Source organism: Ctenopharyngodon idella, chromosome 1, assembly GCF_019924925.1.
Source record: "Ctenopharyngodon idella isolate HZGC_01 chromosome 1, HZGC01, whole genome shotgun sequence".
NCBI classification, from domain to species: domain Eukaryota; kingdom Metazoa; phylum Chordata; class Actinopteri; order Cypriniformes; family Xenocyprididae; genus Ctenopharyngodon; species Ctenopharyngodon idella.
Genome location: NC_067220.1, coordinates 18,251,234 through 18,272,375, shown reverse-complemented (window position 1 = coordinate 18,272,375; position 21,142 = coordinate 18,251,234). Strand labels below are relative to the sequence as shown.

At 35.8% G+C, this 21,142-nt stretch overlaps 2 protein-coding genes across 4 annotated transcripts in view; both read left to right on the top strand.

Moving 5' to 3' along the window:
• The first annotated feature begins 673 nt into the window (after positions 1-673).
• pgm2 (phosphoglucomutase 2) lies at positions 674-14,150 on the top strand. Its single transcript, XM_051912742.1, has 13 exons — positions 674-936; positions 2,985-3,152; positions 4,863-5,054; positions 7,251-7,334; positions 7,444-7,637; positions 9,316-9,505; positions 9,606-9,703; positions 9,780-9,963; positions 10,657-10,750; positions 11,260-11,389; positions 11,491-11,680; positions 11,776-11,909; positions 12,970-14,150. Exons 1-13 carry the CDS (start codon positions 862-864, stop codon positions 13,070-13,072), a joined length of 1,836 nt encoding a protein of 611 aa, XP_051768702.1. The 5' UTR covers positions 674-861; the 3' UTR covers positions 13,073-14,150.
• Positions 14,151-14,693: 543 nt separating this feature from the next.
• tbc1d1 (TBC1 (tre-2/USP6, BUB2, cdc16) domain family, member 1) overlaps positions 14,694-21,142 on the top strand; it is a 74,633-nt gene continuing 68,184 nt past the window's right edge. The window contains exons 1-4 of one of the 3 annotated variants that reach the window (XM_051912192.1): positions 14,694-14,822; positions 15,268-15,556; positions 17,298-17,577; positions 18,058-18,300. In XM_051912192.1, the coding sequence (XP_051768152.1) occupies positions 17,302-17,577; positions 18,058-18,300 (519 nt within the window). In that variant the 5' untranslated portion in view covers positions 14,694-14,822; positions 15,268-15,556; positions 17,298-17,301. The remainder of the gene's footprint in view (positions 14,823-15,267; positions 15,557-17,297; positions 17,578-18,057; positions 18,301-21,142) is intronic. The other 2 variants (XM_051912370.1, XM_051912276.1) reach the window with 2 other exon arrangements.

The window sequence follows — 21,142 nt, the reverse complement described above, 5'->3', positions numbered from 1 at the left end:
ACAATCAATGGAAAGAATGCAAATATTATCATCCAATGTTGACCTCAATCTGTTTATATATATATATATATATATACATACACACACACACGTACTACAGACACACAAACTTGTTTGTGAAGTTGGCAACTCAACAGGGCAAATTCATAGTAAGAGATAAAACGTCTTTAAACAATAACTTCTGTTATGATCTTGATACTTCGTAGTTCAGTCATAGTAGAGTCTGTAATCTACCACAGATATTCAAAGTCTGTAATCTGAAATTCTATTCAAGTCTCTTACAAATACTAATTTTATACAGATACGTTTAGCTTTATTTATTGCAGCACATCAGTTTAATGATGTTCCACACATTTGAGCACACATAGCAGTAGTTTGGTGCCCTCTGCTGTATGAAATAATATCTACAGGTACAGCTTAGGTTCCTCGTGAAAGTACTGTGTATAATAACACGAACTAGCTTTTACATTCACTTTCAATGCATGTATTATTAGTAACAACACTAGATGCTAAATTAAATTTAAGGAACAAAAGTTAAATTGATCAGGTCAAAGAACTGAAGCTTTTTCCTGAAACTTGAGGGGCAGGTTGATAACCATGAGTGTTCCACCAATCAGCTGCTGCGCAATGGCATGAGCGAATCACGCGTCCCGCCCCCTTGATAAGACCCCGCCCACTTCGTTTCATTCACACAGCAATACGGATATACAACATCATTTATAGTCCAACAGCAACAGTCACTGGTCACGCTATCGTTATATTCATTCAGAGCGACCGTCAGCATTCATATGTTCGTGTAATAGAGCAGAAGTTGAATCTCTTATTTGTTTGAATTATTGTTAAGTCCCGAAGAAGATCAACATGGAGAACGGCCTGGAAAGCACAGGAGATAGTCGTCTGGACCAAGCTGTTACGCAGTGGTTACTGTATGACAAGGTACGACCAAACACATGCTGCTATGTAGCTTTATATATATGAGATTTGACATCTTTAGTGCTGAAACTGAAGTTTAGTAGCATGTTGCCAAATTTCTTTTGAGTGGCTCATTACCTAACAGCTCAGTTATGAAACCGTGAAGAGGAACATCCTGACATTGCTTGATGTGATGATCCACTAAGGCAGTTATCCTCTAACTATTACTAAGTGCCACTTTTCAGAGTAGTTGTAAACATGCTTTTACAGTATGCTTTACAGGACGTGCTCTTTCTCTTACTAACTAGTTTCTAATTGTGATTCGGTCAGTTTATTGATATGACATTAATACGAAGTTTATTGATATGACATTAATACGGATTCTATTAAAAATACTTTAATATTATAATATAATATAATATAATATAATTAATAAATGCTCAGAGGTTGATCAGGATCATTTTTTGTCCAGGAGGTTTTTCCTAAAATTCCTTTGGAGAAATTAAAACAAAGACAAATGAGAGTATAGAGCTAAACAACTATAAAATTAATATACAGTACAAGACTGTTCAAAAGGTGGGTAAGATTTTTACTAGTTTTGAAAGAATTCTCTTATGTTCACCAAGCCTGAATTTGATAAAAAAAATCACTATATATTTTGAATATATTTTAAAATGTCATTTATTCCTGTGATGGCAAAGCTGAATTTTCAGCTTCATTACTCCAGTCTTCAGTGTCACATGATCCTTCAGAAATTATTCTAATATGCTGATTTGGTGCTCAAGAAATATTCCTTATTATTATCAATGCTGAAAACAGTAGTGCTGCTTAATATTTTTGTGAAAACTGTAATAAATTTTTTGATGAATAGAAAGTACAAAAGACCAGATAGAAATCTTTTGTAACATTATAAATGTCTTTACTGTCACTTTTGATCAATTTAATGCATCCTTGCTGAATAAAAGTATTATATCTTTCAAAGAAAAAAGCAAAAAAAAAAAAAAAAAGCTTACTGACCCCAAACCTTTGAATGGTGGTATAGATTTTAAAGTTTGAGTTTTTCTTTTTATATCGAAATCACTGTCTTTTGATAGCAAACCTTGGTATCTTGGCAAATCTGAGCAGTTCACAGATTGTTGGGCAAATGTGTCTGATTCAGTTGGTACAAAAAACACATGACCTGCCTGAACTGAAAGCGAATGAGCACTATGCTTCGAAAACAAAGAAACAGACAAACAGGCTCAAACTTTTTTCTAGATTGTTCGGTTACAATGAAAAGGTCAGAGTATTCTCTAATACACTAATATTCTGTATGTTTAACTCATTTGAAAACAAGTGCACACATCATATTGTTAATGTGTTCATTGTGAGGGAAATACTTTTCATTTGTCCTGATATTAAATAGAATGTAACTCATTGTCAATGGACAGTTCCATAAATGCAGTTTAATGTCATTACAGTAATTGGAGTCGTGTGCTTAACTGGGTCACATGAAACGTAGTTAATGGTTTTACACCAAAGTTTATGGTCGTTGATTAGGTAAAATTGGATATTCAGATTTCAACCTCTTTTTCAGTGCAGAATGTAACAAAGCTGATTGAATTCTGTTACAGGTATCACTATATGATTAATTTATGTATTTTGGCTGTGTAGTCACCAAAATGTGTGCTGCTCAGAGAGGTCATCATAAGTGTCTTTGCAGTCAGGATTGGATCACGGCCCTTCGCTTTGCATCCTCACATGGTCTCACTTATCAGGAGCATGAAAGCATATTGTCCCTCACATGGTGGACAGGAGACATGTAGACACACACACACACACACACACGAAATCAACACTAATCAAAATCATCAGGACAAAGTACCTAGAAACATAGAAACTCCTTTCTTTCCCCTCTTCTCTTTTTTTTTTATGCTTCTAGAAAATATGAAGCTAAGTCAACATAAAACTGACCTTATTTACTTTCTTAATACGCATTCTTGGTTTTATTGAGAATGATTTCATGAGTGCACATTATTTGAAAGGATTTTTAAAAAGTTATTTATAATATATATTTTTATGTGTGTTAACAGAATCCAAAGACGGCTGCTGCTGTGCGGTCTATGGTTAAAGATAAAGCCTTGTCAGAGCTGCAGAGGTGTTTCAGGGCCCGTATGGAGTTTGGCACAGCTGGACTGAGAGCTGCCATGGGACCTGGAGTGTCCTGCATGAATGATCTCACCATCATACAGACCACTCAGGTGATGTACTGTATCCAATCTTCCCATATCATCTTCCCACTTATTTGTCACTCTGAATCATTAAAACTACAGGAAATCCTGAGCTATGACATCAGATCAGGAAATTGCTTTACACAGAAGCTACAGGCTGGAGGGTGTGTCTAGGTTGTATTTAGCAATATAATACCAAGACCGTCAAAGACGGCACTGATAAGTAGTTTGTTAAAATAGAAAAGTCAGTCCTGGGGAACTACGTACCCTCCTTAAAGTTGGCATACATTGTGAACAAGTAAAAAAACAGACTTCTTTCTGGTGATGTACTATGCAGGGCTTCTCTAATCATTTACTCCACTTAAAGGGATAGTTCACCCAAAAATGAAAATTCTGTCATCATTTACTCACCCTCAAGTTGTTCCAAACCTCTATAAATTTTTTTGTTCTGCTGTACACAAAGGAAGATATTTGGAAGAATGTTTGTAACCAAGCAGATCCCGCCCCCAATTAACTACAATAGTATTTTTTTTTTCCTACTATGGTAGTCAATGGGGGGCGAGATCTGCTTGGTTACAAACATTCTTCCTTTGTGTGCAGCAGAACAAAGAAATTTATACAGGTTTGGAACAACTTGAGGGTGTGAGTAAATGATGACACAATTTTTATTTTTTGGGTGAACTTCTTCTGCCTCCACTTCTGTATCTGCCTCCACTTTTGAGAGCAACAGCTATATCTCAAGATCCAATCAACAGCTGATGCATATAACCAAGTCCCTGCCCTACATTTGTTTTTCTCAATAATCCGTAACACTCGATTGTATGTCGCAATATGGAAGAAAATATCTGTCATTACTTCAGTTTTATTGCGATTTTAAAGTGTGAAATTTTGTGGCAAAAAAGGTCCATTGTTTATTGTCAATAGTGTAGCGAATCGATGTATGAAGCACGTCTGACACTAAAGTCACTTTCATACCAAGCAGCTTTCCGTTGGCCAAATTTAACCTGTTGCATAATCTGTGTAAAAAAAGTGCGAAATTCCTGATCACGTGAGTTTCTATTGAAATGTCTGAATTTCGCCCATGAAAATTTGCCGAACAACGGTTAACATGACCAATGCGAAAAAATGGAAGACATGCTGAATGAAAATGCAAATTCATTCTTTGACAGTAGGTGGCACTAAAGGAAAAAAAATACAGCAGTACACAAGGGCAGCTGTGCACATCTTTTAGTTTCTGAGATTCATTTGTAATGGAGAAGAAATGAATTCAGAATTTTGTATTCACTTTGCTATTCTTGTCGCTTAGCAATATAGTCTGTTTGTGAGTGCAGTCGTAGTGTAATCTATTGGCTCTGGGGAATGTGACCCAGAAGCGTCAATTTCATTGGTTAGCTAGTTTTCCATCATACTGCAAAGCTAGCTTTGCAGTATGATGGAAAAGAGATTAGAGGACCTCTTCTGGCTTTCCATAAAAAAAAATCTGTCGCATTGTTGGCATACGAATGTTCGTTCGTGCAAATAAAATGTTTATTGCACCTAATTTTTGCATCGGTGGCTCGTCTTGGTGTGAACAGGTCTTAAACTTTCATTTTGATCATGGGAACACAGCACTTGTACAATTTATTAAGTTTTTCTGATTTTTACATAAATGCAAACACTTTCAGAACATTGGCAAATGTTCTGCAGAGCAGATGGTAATGGACATCATTGATATTAATTTCTCTCTTTTGCTTCTGGTAGGGTTTTTGTGCGTACCTGGAGCAGTGTTTTACAGATCTGAAGCAGAGGGGTGTGGTGATTGGATTCGATGCTCGCGCTCACCCCCCTAGTGGTGGCAGCAGTAAAAGATTCGCCTGCCTTGCTGCTTCCGTCTTTATCAGCCGAGGGGTCCCAGTCTACCTCTTCAGTGACATCACACCCACTCCATACGTGGTACGTATGAACCTGCTACATTTACTGGCACTGTGGTAGAGCATGACACATTAGAGCCATAGCACCCACTCACTTTCAAAGTAATTAATACCTCTGATTAATGCAGTGCTCTGCATTGTGCCCAACACTCTCAGAAAAATGTTTAAAAATTGTATCTTTAGGGGTACAACGACTTGTCACTGTAGTACCCTTAAAAGTACATCTTTGTACCTTTTTTACTCCTAAAAGGTGCATATTAGTACCTTTAGAGTAGCAATATTAAAGGGATAGTTCACCCTAAAATGAAAATTCTGTCATCATTTACTCACCCTCAAGTTGTTCCAAACCTGTATGAATTTCTTTGTTCTGCTGAACACAAAGGAAGATATTTTGAAGAATGTTTGTAACCAGGCCGCTTTGGGGCACCATTGACTTCCATAGTAGGAAAAAAAATACTATTGAAGTCAATGGTGCCCCAAAACTGTTCAGTTTCCCACATTCTTCAAAATATCTTTCTTTGTGTTCAACAGAACAAAGAAATTCATACAGGTTTGGAACAACTTGAGGGTGAGTAAATGATGACAGAATTTTCATTTTTGGGTGAACTATCCCTTTAAGGTACCTTAAGGTACTGCTATGAAACTTTTAGCTGTTGATAAGGTATAAAGTTGTCCTTTTAAGGGTACTGCCCCAGTGACAAGCTGTTGTACCCTTAAAGATACATTTTTTTTTTCTTTTTTTTTCTGAGACTGAACAATGTCCCTTAGCTGTTCTGAAATCACTGTAAACCTTAGCTTCTTGGGTTTATTGCTTTAATCAAGCAGCACAACAATTTTTAACATTGGTAATAAGAAGAAATGTTTCTTGAGCACCAAATCAGCATATTAGCATATTGACTGTGACATGTTCCAGTACCATTTACCACAGTAAAAAAGGCAAAAATATTAAAATTGTATATAAAACATGAATCTACTACTTTCCTTTTCTAGCTGGTGCCATGGTACAGTAATGGTATCACCGTGGTACATATGCCATGCTACTGAATGATTACCATACTAATTTGAATGGTACCTCAAGATGCGTCTATGGAACATATTCAAAAATATGAAGTAGTAACATTGTCCAATTTTTTTTCGTTATTTAGAAGTGTTGTCAGTTGTAGTGTTCAGATATCTTTTTGCTACTTCCAGCTACAAATAATTAATTACAAATCAAAAACCAAACTCATGAGAAAGAAGACAGATACACACAATTGCACGTGAAAACATTGTGAGATTGTTGCACAAGAGACTGGAAGGGTTCATGAAGGGTTCAATCATCAACTTTTTTTGTTCCTACGAGTACATGGACACACTCTCGCTCATTCTCTTATCACTCGCTCAACCTTTCACTTTGAGCCCTCAAACAGCTTTCTCTCACTCGGTGTCCTCTAGCCCAAAAACATTTTGGTCCCTGTTATGTAAAATGGAGTAATAGTCCAAAAAACATTGCTTTAAAAAAATCAAATACGTCATATTTCTTATAACTTAAGAGGGAAAAAGTTATGCCATCCACTGTAATTTGCCATATTCTTCATCTTTTGTTGGCCACGGGAGAATCTAAGTCTGGGTACAAATTTTCATACAGTCAGAGGTCTGCCACACCATGATCACGTGAGCCTTGCATGCTCAGAGTGTGTTTTTTTTTTTTTTTTTGTACAATGTACAATTTTAGGTAACTATTTTTCAAGGTAGTGTTACTTTTAAAAGTTACATGATACATTGTTGTGTTACTCTAGAAATTAGAAATAAGAAATTAAGCCCCTTAGCTGTTCTAAAATCTCTGTAAACCACATCTTCTTCGGGCTTATTGCTTTAATCAAGCAACATAACTGTTTTTAACTTTGATAATAAGAAGAAATCTTTATTGAGCACCAAATCAGCATATTAGAATGATTTCTGAAGGATCATGTGACACTGAACACTGGAGTAATAATGACAGCTGAAAACTCAGTTTTGCCATCACAGAAATAAATTACATTTTAAAATATGTTAAAATTAAAAAACAACAATTTTAAATTGTAATAATATTTCACAACATTACTCATTTTACTGTATTTTTGACCAAATAAATGCAGGCTTGGTGAGCATAAGAGACTTCTTTCAAATACATTAATAAATCTTTTAAATGGTAGTGTAAACTTAAAATTAACACACCTCTTCCCTTTCCTTCTTTTAGCCTTTTACTGTGTCGCATCTAGGATTGTGTGCTGGTATCATGGTAACAGCCTCCCATAATCCCAAACAAGATAATGGATACAAGGTATCATCCATCCCTCAGGCTAAATAAGATGTTTGATTTGGAAGAAGCACGTTTTTTGAGCATGTTTGTTTAGACTTCTAGGTTTTTTCAATGTGTGTGTGTGTTTAAGGTGTACTGGGCAAATGGAGCTCAGATCATTCCTCCCCATGATAAGGGCATAGCAACAGCTATAGAACAGAACCTTGAGCCGTGGCCTGAATCATGGGACACAGATGGAGCTCTTCAGAGTTCCCTACTCAATGACCCATACCAGGACATACACAGAGAATACTGCCAAACCATACAGCAGCACTGCTTTCACAGGTACACTCAAAAAGACATGTCTGCAGAACTAGGACTGGGTCAAAAAGTTGATTTATTCAATTTCATTTGAAACATCTGATATTAATTTTCAAAAATTCCAAGATTAATACTTTAATCTTCGCTTTTCTCAATGAATGTGTGAAGTTAACTGTATTTATGTTTATGAAATTATGCCATTAAACATGCATTTTATTTTTAATAATCAACTATATATATTTTTTTTATTATTTATTTTATAAATTTATATAATAAAAAATACTTTTATATTTTATATATTTTTATAGTTTTTCTCTTAAAAATAAAAGTGTGCAAAGATCAAATATCAGTCATGATAACTCTCGGAATAGTTTTAGCATGTTATTGAATATGGCAGTGTTAAAGGGTTAGTTCACCCAAAAATGAAAATTCTGTCATTAATTACTCACCCTCATGTTGTTCCACACCTGTAAGACCTACGTTTGTCTTCAGAACACAAATTAAGATATTTTTGATGAAATCTGATGGCTCAGTGAGGCCTGCATTGCCAGCAAGACAATTAACACTTTCATTGCCCAGAAAGCTACTAAAGACATATTTAAAACAGTTCATGTGACTACAGTGGTTCAACCTTAATGTTATGAAGCGACAAGAATACTTTTTGTGCACCAAAAAAACATATAACGACTTTATTCAACAATATTTAGAGATGGGCGATTTCAAAACACTGCTTCATGAAGATTCGAAGCTTTACGAATCTTTTGTTTCGAATCAGTGGTTCGGAGCGCCAAAGTCACATGATTTCAATAAACGAGGCTTTGTTATGTCATAAGTGTTTTGAAATTTCAATGGTTCACCACTTGGGGGCGTGACTTTGGCAGTTTGATACGCGCTCCGAACCACTGATTAGAAACAAAAGATTCGTAAAGCTACGAAGCTTCATGAAGCAGTGTTTTGAAATCGGCCATCTCTAGATATTGTTGAATAAAGTCATTATTTTGTTTTTTTGGCGCACAAAAAGTATTCTCGTCGCTTCATAACATTAAGGTTGAACCACTGTAGTCACATAAACTGTTTTAAATATGTCTTTAGTAGCTTTCTGGGCATTGAAAGTGTTAATTATCTTGAAGACAATAGAGGCCTCACTGAGGCATCGGATTTTATGAAAAATATCTTAATTTGTGTTTCGTAGATAAACGAAGGTCTTACGGGTATGGAACGACATGAGGGTATGACAGAATTTTCATTTTTGGGTGAACTAACCCTTTAATGTATTTGGTCTTGGCGGACTAGATCTGCTACACTGATGCTGCTGTTGATTATAGCTGCTGCTGCAGAGCAAGTATGGACTTACTACTGCTAATAGATACATAGACATGCTGCTGCGAGCATGTAAGATATCCTGCTGCTGCTGCATAAATCCCTTAGCAGATCTAGACAGGTGGAGCTGGGGGAGGTGGAGGGTTTCAGAGGAGCTCTGATAGCACACTAGCATACCGCAAACAATAAAAAACAGACTATTTAAATGTTGAGCAAGCAATCTCATTGGGTGCAGGATCAGCAGATGCCAATCAGCTTGTGGCATGTGGTAATGATGTGATTTCTTGCAAATGAGACCTGCGCCCTCCAGAGTTTCATGAGTTCCAGTACCCAGCCCTAATAATTAATCAGTCTGGTTTTTACACATCTTCTGTTCTCACAGGGAGCTGAATAAGAATACAAAGGTGAAGATTGTCCATACATCAGTTCATGGAGTGGGCCATATTTTTGTCCAGGCTGCTTTTAAGGCATTTGACCTTCATCCTCCATATGCTGTGGAAGAGCAGAAAGATCCTGACCCGGAGTTCCCCACTGTCAAATACCCCAACCCTGAGGAGGGAGAGGGAGTCCTGGTAAAATACACACGCACACACCCATTTGGAAAAGTGACTTTTTTTGTTCTTAACATGCAATGCCAGATGGACAGTAATCTGTATGTGTTTGTGAATGTAGACGCTGTCCTTCGCGCTTGCAGATAAAGAGGGAGCAACTGTTATTCTGGCAAATGACCCTGATGCTGACCGACTAGCTATTGCAGAGAAACAGAAGAGGTCAGTGTTATTTGGCATTTTGCATTGATTTTCATTCAGTGTGTCATTTCATGAACAGCAATAATTCTTTCTGTAGTGGGCAGTGGAGGGTATTCTCTGGCAATGAGTTGGGTGCTTTGCTCGGCTGGTGGATGTTCCAATGCTGGAAGCAGCAGAAAGTAGAGGGAAAAGCCTCCATTAAGGATGTCTACATGCTATCCAGCACGGTCTCTTCAAAAATCCTCCGTGCCATCGCAGTGAAAGAGGGCTTCCACTTTGAGGTACCTCTGCTTTTTATGCCTATAATGTGTAATATGAGTGATTCCTCAGTTTTGTGGCCCCTTTACCACAGTGGTTCTCAACCTTTTAACTCGAAGACAATTTTCAAAGCAAAACAAACATATGGTATCAGTTTAATGTTTTTCAACCAAACTTCCAGGCCCCCCTGGAAGTTTGGTTGAGAACCACTGCTCTAACCCATGGAAAATGTCATTTTCTGACATCAGCAAATATTATAACTGGTTAAATACTGGGATAATTTTAGTGTAAACTTTATTTTATATGACTATCAACTATGTAGCTAAATTATAAACTGAATTTACTTGCAAATGGGTCAATAAGAATGTGAGTTCCCACAGCCCTAGAAACCTAAATATCAGGGAAATTTAAAAGTGTAATTTTCAGGTCTGGAAAAGTCATGAAAAGGAATCTTAGAAATATATTTTTGGAATGCTCACTTCTAAAGTATTTGTTTGGCTCTTCTTTGTGAGTGTGATCTCACATAAAATGGTTTTTAAAAATCCTTATACAGTCATCAGAAATGATTGGAAAGGCCTGGATAAAATCATGGGAATTCTTTGGTCAGAAAGTTCTGCTTTGTACAATATCATGTTTGATTCATCAGATTCATCATTCACTCTTGATCTTTTACTTTTTGTGTTTGTTTGCTGACTCTCTGCATGTCTCTTATGCAGGAGACTCTAACAGGCTTTAAATGGATGGGAAACAGAGCCAGAGAGCTCATGGACCAGGGAAAAACCGTTCTGTTTGCCTTTGAAGAAGCTATTGGTACACTTATATCCACACACCTTATTTATATTAGTAAGCCAATGACTGTATTTTCAAGACACTAAAGCTGTGTCTTAATTATAACAGAAATCATGGAGGCCCTTGAGTAAGAAACTTAATCTCAGACTGATCTTTTGTTCCTTTTCTATGTGTACTGTTAAGTGGTTTTGGATGGAAAATTTTCTGATATATAACACATAACCTAAATCTTGATCAGTTTGACCCTGTCCTAGCTAGGGCTATGTATCATCATATGATACATATTGCAGTATGTATCATTATAATTAAAATAATTTTTATGCATCACAATATCATAATATCATTGCAATTCAAACTACGCCAAACCAGAGATAGTATAAGGACCTTTTTATGTTTTAAACAAAAATAAAACTAACTATCCTCTACATGAGATGGTTCTCTATCACGCTTAGTTGGAATATTTTAAAATACACAGTGGTGCAAAACCTCAAAAACATTAACATTTTTCTTTGGGTGCATTGTTGTTGTAGGTTACATGTGTTCTCCTGCAGTTTTGGACAAAGATGGTGTGAGTGCGGCTGCCATTGCTGGCGAGTTCGTCTCTTACCTGGCTTCTAAAAATATAACTCTGTCCCATCAACTCAGATCCATTTATGAGGAGTATGTCACAAAAAAAAAACAAAAAAACTTTAGCATTGACATCTCGGATAAATTGTCTTCTTGTTAATCATTACTGTCACATTGTCTCTCGCTGATTTCAGGTATGGTTACCACATTTCCAAGAATTCCTACTTTATCTGTCACAACCAAGACACCATAAAGCAGTTGTTTGAGCATCTTCGGAACTATGACGGGGAGAACTCGTACCCTAAAGAGTGCGGGGGCTTTGCCATCACAGCAGTGAGAGACCTTACGACCGGCTATGACAGCAACCAGCCCGACAACAAGGCTGTGCGTAGCCCATAATGACCAGAATTCTTGTGACAGTTGATCTTATTTAAATGTTTCTTATCTTATATCTGTGTGTCTCTTACTATTACTCACAGGTTCTGCCCACCAGTAAAAGCAGTCAGATGATTACCTTTACCTTTGCTAACGGGGGTGTGGCTACAATGAGGACCAGCGGCACGGAACCTAAAATCAAATATTACACTGAGCTCTGTGCTGCACCAGGAAACAGGTTTTACAGAGTCATCATTTCACACTATATAGGCCTAATTTTTTTAATTATTATTATTATTATTATTATTATCATTATTAATTAAATACTGTTTTTTATGTTACAGTACAATATCAATTTTGCAATAGTAATATATTTCTTTAATTTTTTATAAAATTATAAATAATACTAAATAAATATGTCTATTAATAATAACAATATATGACATATATTAAGTTATAATAGAATTATTATTATTAATATGTATTATATATAAGAATAATTATTATTCTGTACAGTATATAATAATTCAATAGGTTTATACAATAATAATAATTATAACAATAATATATTACATATAATTATATATTGATTCAGTTATAATTATATTATAATTATTAATATTATAATTATTATTATTATATAGTTTATTATTACTATTATTAAATACGGTTTTAATGTTACAATACATTAGTATTATTTGCAGTAGCAATATTTTTCATTATTTTGTTTAATTTTTATAAATAAATAAAATAAAAACATTTTTAATAATATATTACATATATTTATATATTACTTTAGTAATAGAATAGTAGTACTATGTATTATATAAAATATTGTTAGAAGTATTATTAATTTATACAGCATATTATTATTATTATTATTATTAATAATAATAATAATACTATTCAGTATTACTGCATAATAATAATAATAATAATAATAATTATTATTATTATTACTACATGTAATTATGTATTAGAGTATACTAATATTTTTTAACATTATGATGGCATTATGATGTGATAAACATTTCCAACAGTAGTTTTCTATGTTGTTGTCACATACAGCATATTTTAAGGTAGGTATAAAGTAGTAGTTGATCATTATTATATTCTATGCATAGAGAAAATTTGGCATATTTTTACATTATACGCACTGTACTCTGCAAGAAGAGTAAGCTCAGTATGGTAGTCATAATCATAGTCTTGGCACTTGCTAAATAATTTACTAGTGGCACGTGCCACATGAATAGCTCATGATCATGTATGAAAAGATTTTCTGTATTTCTTTTCTCTAGTGATCTTAACCAGTTGAAAGCTGAATTGGATAACTTGGTTGATGCCATCGTGGAACACTTCTACCAACCTGAGAAAAACAACCTGACTCCTCGACCAGAGTGAGAGACACAGTCACACAGGATTACAAAGATATTCTTATCTTATCTAATTCTGCTATTAGTCTTAACCTACCACACATAACCACTCTTATTAAAGCTTACATATTCTGAGTCTTAATCTAAGGAGGTTTTCTCCTTATGTAGATCAAAAACTGGTGCCACATGAACATAACAATTGCCTTTTTCATTTACATTTTTCCACTTCTCAGTTTTCTAATCTACAATGTTATCGGATAAAATAATTCATTCGCCTTTTTTTTTTATTTTTTATTTTTTTTTATTTTTTTTTACTTACAGTAGTGATCTATGAATGTACTAATGCAAATAAAGTGTGTTTGAATTAATATAAAGATTATTTATCTCAGCAGAGTTGATTGACAGAAATGATTCCATATTGCTGGAGCAGATGACAATATCTAGTTGCTGTTAAATTCAGCCAACCAAATAACCTCAGAACTCAAAATGCCAGCTGATGTCATTTAATACTAGCAATTAATACTAGAATAGTTTTACCAAAAACTATTTAAAAGGAATTAGAGGGACCTAACAACCTTACTGTGGAAGAAACTGAGTTTGCCACGTTTACATGATTTCATTACATTCTCATTCCATCATCTACGTTAAGTGACCTGTAATTGTTTGATTTATTAAATGCAATTTGTTTGTAAATGTTTATTACCATTTTAAATGTCAGTTTGATAATACATTCAGAACTGTTAACTGTGAGGTTGAGACTGGGAACTTGTTGGGAAAGTTTTACATTTGAACAGAAGAGAAAAGTTTTCCTTAAGCAGATAAGTGTTTGTTAAGTGTTAAAGCAACTCAGATGTCATTTTGGCAATGGTTATGATGCTGAGATTTAACAGAAAATGCCTTACTACCAACATCAGTGTTGACTAGGCATCTATGTCATCTAATGTCATCAGACTAGTCAGACCACCACATAAAAATACCTGTTGATTTATTTTTCATGTAAAGTGATTTCATACGTTTCAGGTGCTTAATAGTTTGATACTTTTAAATTTAAAATGCTGTTTTGTCCTCCTATTTTAAATCAATAAACAGCAAGTGGTAATCACAAAGTAGTCTTTTATCTGTGCGTGAGGAATAAATAAAATGGATTTAATATATCAAATGAGGCAAATAAATACATTTTATGCTGTGAGTGTGATTGAACATGTTAATCCTACATTCATTGTTCTTATCTGAAAGTCAGTCACAGTTCTCATGGGCTCTACATTCAAATTTACTTTTCTGTAGAGGTATGTGAAATAAACTGGACTATAAAAAGGGGAAAATTGCATGTATTATCTGTTTAAGGCCAGCAGAGGGTATTGTTTGTCTCAAATATATAATATAATACTTCCTTTATAAGATATATAAATATAGAACTACTCATTTAGACCGATTACTTTTTTTTGTTCATAGGAAGTCTGTATTTGTTCTAAGTCTATATTAGTTTGTAATTGTGTAATTTGTTTTATTTTGCAGTCATAGGCAATCTTGGTCACTCTACACCTCTTTATTTATGGTCTTGCACAGTTGACAGTAGTGTGTGTGTGTGTGTGTGTATAGCTCACAGTGGTCTTTACTTTCGGTTTGTGTAACACAAACCTGAAGAGAGCAGTTGTGTCTTAAATTAAGAGCAAGAGCTGTCTGTGGGCACGCGCACAAACACAGAGCGCGCGCACCGGGATAAATCAATCTGGACAGTGGAGGCGGCAGGTGCGGCTCTGGATAAAGGCACATTTTGGGTAACACTTTGCTTTACAGCCAAAATATATTACACATGTTGCATGTTGATACTATTACGTACAATAATAATAATCAAGAAACGACTACAGTACAATTAGGCCTAAATTTTAAGTTGTTGAGTAGTAATTGACAGTAAACAGAACGTGGACACTGACTTTCTTCTTTGGACATCAAAAGGTCAACATTCACTTTTATTGTGGTATGAGGGAAAAAATGTCACAAAATCTAACGTCTCCTTTTGAGTTCCTCAGAAGTAAAAAAAGAAAAGACATACGGGAAACAGCACGAGGATGAGTAATAATGACATTTTTACCCGGAAAAGCTTTTTTTAAAAAAAAAAAAACTATAAACACAAATTCCGCAGCTTTATTAAAACCAGCGCGGATTTCAAAGCACAACCGGACTGAAAATATTTTTTTTATTTTTTTATTTTTTTTATTTTAGTGCTGGCAAGACCTTCTCTCCCCGTGATCTGCACACCGTCAGAAGTTCATTCAAACGTCAGACAAGAAGACTTCCTCAATCACAAGCGCAGCTCGCGCTACTCACACTACTCCGTGTACTTTCGCGTTATTGCAATGGCGAGAGACTGATACAGTAATTAATCGACTACTTTGAAGAAAGTTCAGCCTGTAAATCAGTTGCCGATGGGACATTATAGTCTGTTTTGTCAAAAACTAACGGGACCGTTATTTAAGAACTTCTTCAAATAGGCGGTGCATCGTGCCTAAAGGTAAGTGAAAGTTACAACTTTTGTAAAGATCATTGTTTGTATATAAATGAGTGAATAACACTTAAAAGTAATTTATAGCAAAATATGGCTCTGCGACAAACCCATGACCTTGCCAAATGTCCTCAAAATCTTTTTTTCTTTTTCTTTTTGAGGTGACTTGTGTTGCCTCTCTCCTAATAATTGTAATCTAACGTTACTTGAGTCAATGACCTATCTTTTATTTTTTGTTGTGACATTTTGCCATCTCTTGTTGTCATCAGAGAAACTTTCTGTTGATCTCTCTGTAAATAGTTGTGTATCATTACTAGACATGCTTAGCTATTTATAGTCACTGTTGGCTTCAGTGTGCATGTAGGCTACCACATGAGAAACCCATCTCAGAATCTAGGAGGACAGTCTATTCCAATGCCTCAAACACCTTTGTTCTACAATGTGACCTTTACATGATCTTATAAAATTTATAAGAATATTATCTTATAAAGCTTCTGTATGTAGAGGATGGGGTTCCTTTTTGTAGTTATTATTATCACTACAAACTCTGTTCTGAATGGTGCATCCCTTGACACACTAAAAAATTTGCAGTGACTTTTGTTTGTGTAAAACATAATGCAAAATTACTTTTGTTAGTGTAACATAATGCAGTCAGATGATTCTAGGTTATATTAAATAATATTCTAGAATTAATTAAACCAGTTAATATAATTAAAGCACATCTTTTAGGTTTTAGCCAGTGTTGTTGTATAAACACTGAAAAAAAAATTGAAATAAAGCTGAAATATAAATATTAGATGAAAAACTTAAACTTAAAAAAATGAAATGAAAGTTAGAAATGTTGCTTCGGCAACTAATAGAAATAAACAAGTTAAAATTTTAAAATAATCAAAAATCATATAAAAACAAATAAAAATGACAAAAGAACATAAAAAAAATACTTAAACTTAAACTAAAATTAATATGAAACCTGAAAGTATAAAAAGACCTAATCAAAATTATAATAAATAATAGTATATAAAAATACTAAAATAACAGTTTTTAGCCTTCCTGGCATTCTTTTTTTCTTTGTTTATTTTTAAAAAATGTTTGATTATGTTCATTTTCTAATGCAAAAAGCAAAAAATAAAAAAAATACATTTTTTTAATATTTTTTTTATATTTTATAATTTTTTTAGACAACTTTGTCTAAAGCTTGTAATTGATAAAGAGAATCATAAGAAAAAAGTATTCTTTGCCTCCTCTGCAGTGTTGCCAAGTCAGTGGTTTTCCCATAGAATAGGGCTACTTTAACACTGTTCCCTTGGGTTGAAGCGACCCCAAATAACATGATATTTAACCCCTGGAATACGAATTTTACCAGGGGGAACCCTGTCAAAAACACAGATTTTACCCCCCAGAATGCATTTTTTTTTTTTTTTTTTACCGGGGGACCCCCCTGAAACTCGATTGGGCTAGTTTTGAGTAACAATTGGGCGGGTTTTGTTGTGAAACCTGGCAAACCTATGTAACATTTGCTAGGGCTTTCAGAGTAAGCTGTTTTATTCTGAGTTGGCAGAGTTGATGAAATTGCCACTCAAAGGGTTTGAAATAGGCAATGAAGCACATTTCGACCTTCTTTACTGTGACACTGTATGTCAATGTATCAAACACCTTCAAAGTATCTTTTCACAGAACCCCCTGCTTCATTTATGTTGGTGTTTTTTATGTTTTTGATGAGTTTACACCTAGTTCCTTATTTTTTGATTAGGAGCATGGAGGGCATTTGTTTCGAGGTCAAACCCAGAGATGACTCAATCCAAGATCATCCTCTCTGTGCCCATACACAAACACTTCCTGGATCAGAGGATAAGAGGAAGAAAGAGGAAGGAGGAGAGGAGATTCAGTACAGGCTAACTCTGGTTGGATCTTTGGCCATCCATCCACAGACCACCATGGCCATGCTCCCCTGGGTGGTGGCTGAGATTCGGAGGTCCCGATCGGGAGAGAACAACAGAAACCATGAATTCAATGGCCCTCACTCTCCAGAGGTCAGTTTATTTGATAGTAATTGGATGTAAAACATGTTGGAAAAAATACACGTTACAGAAAAACAAAGCAACGTGAAGCCCAATTGTATATGTATTGAAAATAGACATACACTAGTGTTCAAAAGTTGGGGTTGGTAGTCTCTTATGCTCACCATAAAAATACAGTAAAACAGTTATATTATTTCAGTCTAACCTCTTCAGACCCTGTAACCATTGGAATGGACATCAAATGTTTTTCAGTTTAGACCAATAAGATTTGATGTTTTAATAAAATGAGTACTGTCTGGTCACTGACTGGTCCCTGATCAACCAATCACAATGAAATCATGACCCATAAATTAATCGGATTGAGCTTCAGGCATCACATAAGACATTCATGGCTAACCAATAGATAGGAAGACAAGAAGTACGAGAATAATGTGCATACATACAAGAATACCATGGTAGCACCATAGCACTATGTTTTGTTCTCTTTGATAGTCCAAGGTTCGAGATCAGCCTGTGGTACTGCAGATTTCAGCCAATTCAGTGTGCTGCATTCTGGACACGGCAGGACCGGGGAAGCCATGGGACCCATTGCAACATATGGTTCTGTTTGATCACAGGCCACATCGAATCACCAAACTCATTCACAACAGCCAGGAGCCCAGCTATTTTGGCTGTCTGCTCAGAGAGGAGAAGAAAGCAGCCTGCTATGTATTCCGCTGCCAGGACCAGCTGAAGGTAAGGGGACATTTTTGGATTAGATGCATTTGAACTCTGGATTGATTCATTAATATGGACTGATTAATATGAACTTCAAATTCAGTTGAAGAACTTGTGCAAGCTAAAATGAAATGGAATGGACTCCAAGCAGTGTCACACAATTCTGTGTGAATTATGACAGTGAATTAGTGTTGGTTTTGAGATTGTTGTGTTTGTGGCTGTTAGAAATGTTAGCGGGTTTGTACATAGGTGTTATTCTCACACATGACTTTGAAGTGAATCTCTTTTGATGAGGGAAAGCTTAGAGGTTTAAATGTCAACCCTCCCTCCTAATGGGTGTGTGCATTTGTGCAAGTATTTTTTGTAAATAAGATAGAGTACCATAACCACACAATGACAATCAGCGAGAACAATCAGTTTTTTTTTTTACATTTTACAAGAGTGGTGCCCATGCATAACATTCCACCACAATGCTAGAGTATTGCAGGTCAATGCCATGCTGTTGCTATGCGGTTGGTAAGGTGTTTTAGAGGTTGCTATCGGTGGTTCCTTATTGGCCCACCTCAATCTTAAAGGGACAGTCCACCCAAAAATGAAAAATCTGCCATTTATTCAGCCTCATGTGGTTTTAAACCTGTATGACTTTCTTTCTGTGCACAAAAGAAGATATCTTGAAGAACATTGTAAATTAAATAACATTTTGGTCTACTGAATTCCATTGTATGGACAAACAGAATTTTTCTTTCAACAGACTTGTTCAGGGCTTGACATTAACACTCGTCAACCTGCCAAATGCGGGTGGATTTCAGCAGTGATGTGTAACGCAGTCACTCCTACTAACCACTTTGGCGGGTTGAATTTTATATATAATAAATACATTTTTCAATTGTAGTCTTTTAAAAACGCATCTGAAATAAAATAAGTGCAATGTAGTGTTGTCAAAAATATTGATTCTTTGATACATATCGATACTAAAATATCTGAAACTCTTACAATACTCATTTTCTGCAGAATAGATACATAATACCAGCTGCACTTTCTCATCTCTCTGACAGCGAGTTGAGACACAAACCTGCCTCCACTTACTTACTAAATCATTTGCTCAGGATGAATATTGTTGGTGTTACAGGGCTTGAATTTCGGCGTCATATGGCGTGTATTGCATGTGGCTCATTCCCGCAGATTTTGAGCTCACACCCAAAGTGTGCGCACATAAAGCCGCCTCTCAGTACTAAATTGAGTTCTTTTTCTCTGCTTATAGCGCTTAAACAGTCAAATACACACAAAATAATGTCAAAATGACAGTCTTGGCGAGTATTCACATAAACAGTCAGTTATGTTAAGTGAACGTAAACAGCTGAGAAAGAATCCATTATACTGTAACAGTATAATGGATCTGTGCGTCAGGTCTTAAAGTGACAGCAGCCTAATATACCTGCTGCCAAATTATGAGATAATATTAAAAATATCTATATGGCAGATTTTTCCCATGGTATCGATGTCAAAATTGTGGCCAGTGAAATTGCTGAGTGGCTAGTAACTTTGGAAAACCATTAGCCACAGTGGCTGGTGAGCAAAAAATGTTAATGTCAAGCCCTGCATATAGGGTTGGAAAGACATGAGGATGATTAGATATTGACATCATTTTCATTTTTGGGTGAACTACTGTATCTGCCAATCTCATGTTAATCTTGAGTACATATAGAGTAACAATGCATCCTTCATATCTCCGAAAAGTCTTTAGTTTTGTCATATTTATAAAAGATAAATATGCTAAACCGAGTCTTTCCGGAAAAAGCTGAGATCCTGGGGGCGTGTCTGCCGTCAGTGCCGTGGGCGGAGCTAAAGAGTCACAGTGCTCGCAGCTTCTGCGTAGAGATCGTCTGCTAGCTGCGACATCATTATAAATAAAAAGGGAACAAAACGTTCGTGTTGTTTACATTTTATGCACTTGCACGCCGATAGCCAACAAAACACAGACATTTGATGCAGCTTTACCACCCGCAATCTGCAAATTCAGCGCCAAACTGGAACTTGTTTACAAAGCATTCATCACTGAAATCCAGGGAACAAACATATGTGTGCAACTCCGAAAAAACAAACTTCATCCACTGTTCCCTTAACGCTGGGTTCTTTGGGAAGCTGAAAAAGGTAATCTTTCCCTCACAACCAAAAACACACTCCTTTGGTGACAGGAGCTGCGTCTCATTCAGAGGCTGTGTCCTCCGGAGATCGCATTTGAAGGCTGAATACTTCATCAAGGATATCATATTTAAGAAAAGTAGCCGTAATAAAATTGACTGACATTCATTGTGAGGTGTGAAATACTGTAATTTCTTTTTTACGTTGCAATCTAACGGTTATTTTTCTTAAATGAGACTGCCTCGATGATGTATGCAGCCTTCAAAGGATGCAGCTCCTGAATTGGGACACAGCCATTGTTGAAAAATCTCTCGGCTTCCGTATCCCGAACGAAACGCGTTGATGGGTGTGCTCTTGCTCTGGGTGATGTGTGTGCACGCTTACCAGGGAGCAGTGCCTATACAAGAATTCCGCCCCTTTGTTACGTGATAAAGGGCCATACTCGGAAAAAACTCTCTGAATCCCGTACCGAAACCGGAAGTAGTGTATTTGGCACAGAAATACTCCATACGTCCAACTCGTGTTTTGAAACTTTGGCCATGTTTAGCATGAGAATCCAACTGTTCAACAGTGTAAATAAGTCAGAATGCATGAAATAGCATTGCACCCCCCCCCCCCCCCCCCCCCCCCATCTTTTGACATCACACCAATGGCAGATTCACACAACTTGTTCCAAATGATGTTATCATTTGGTGTCATGGCCAGTAGCACAGATTTA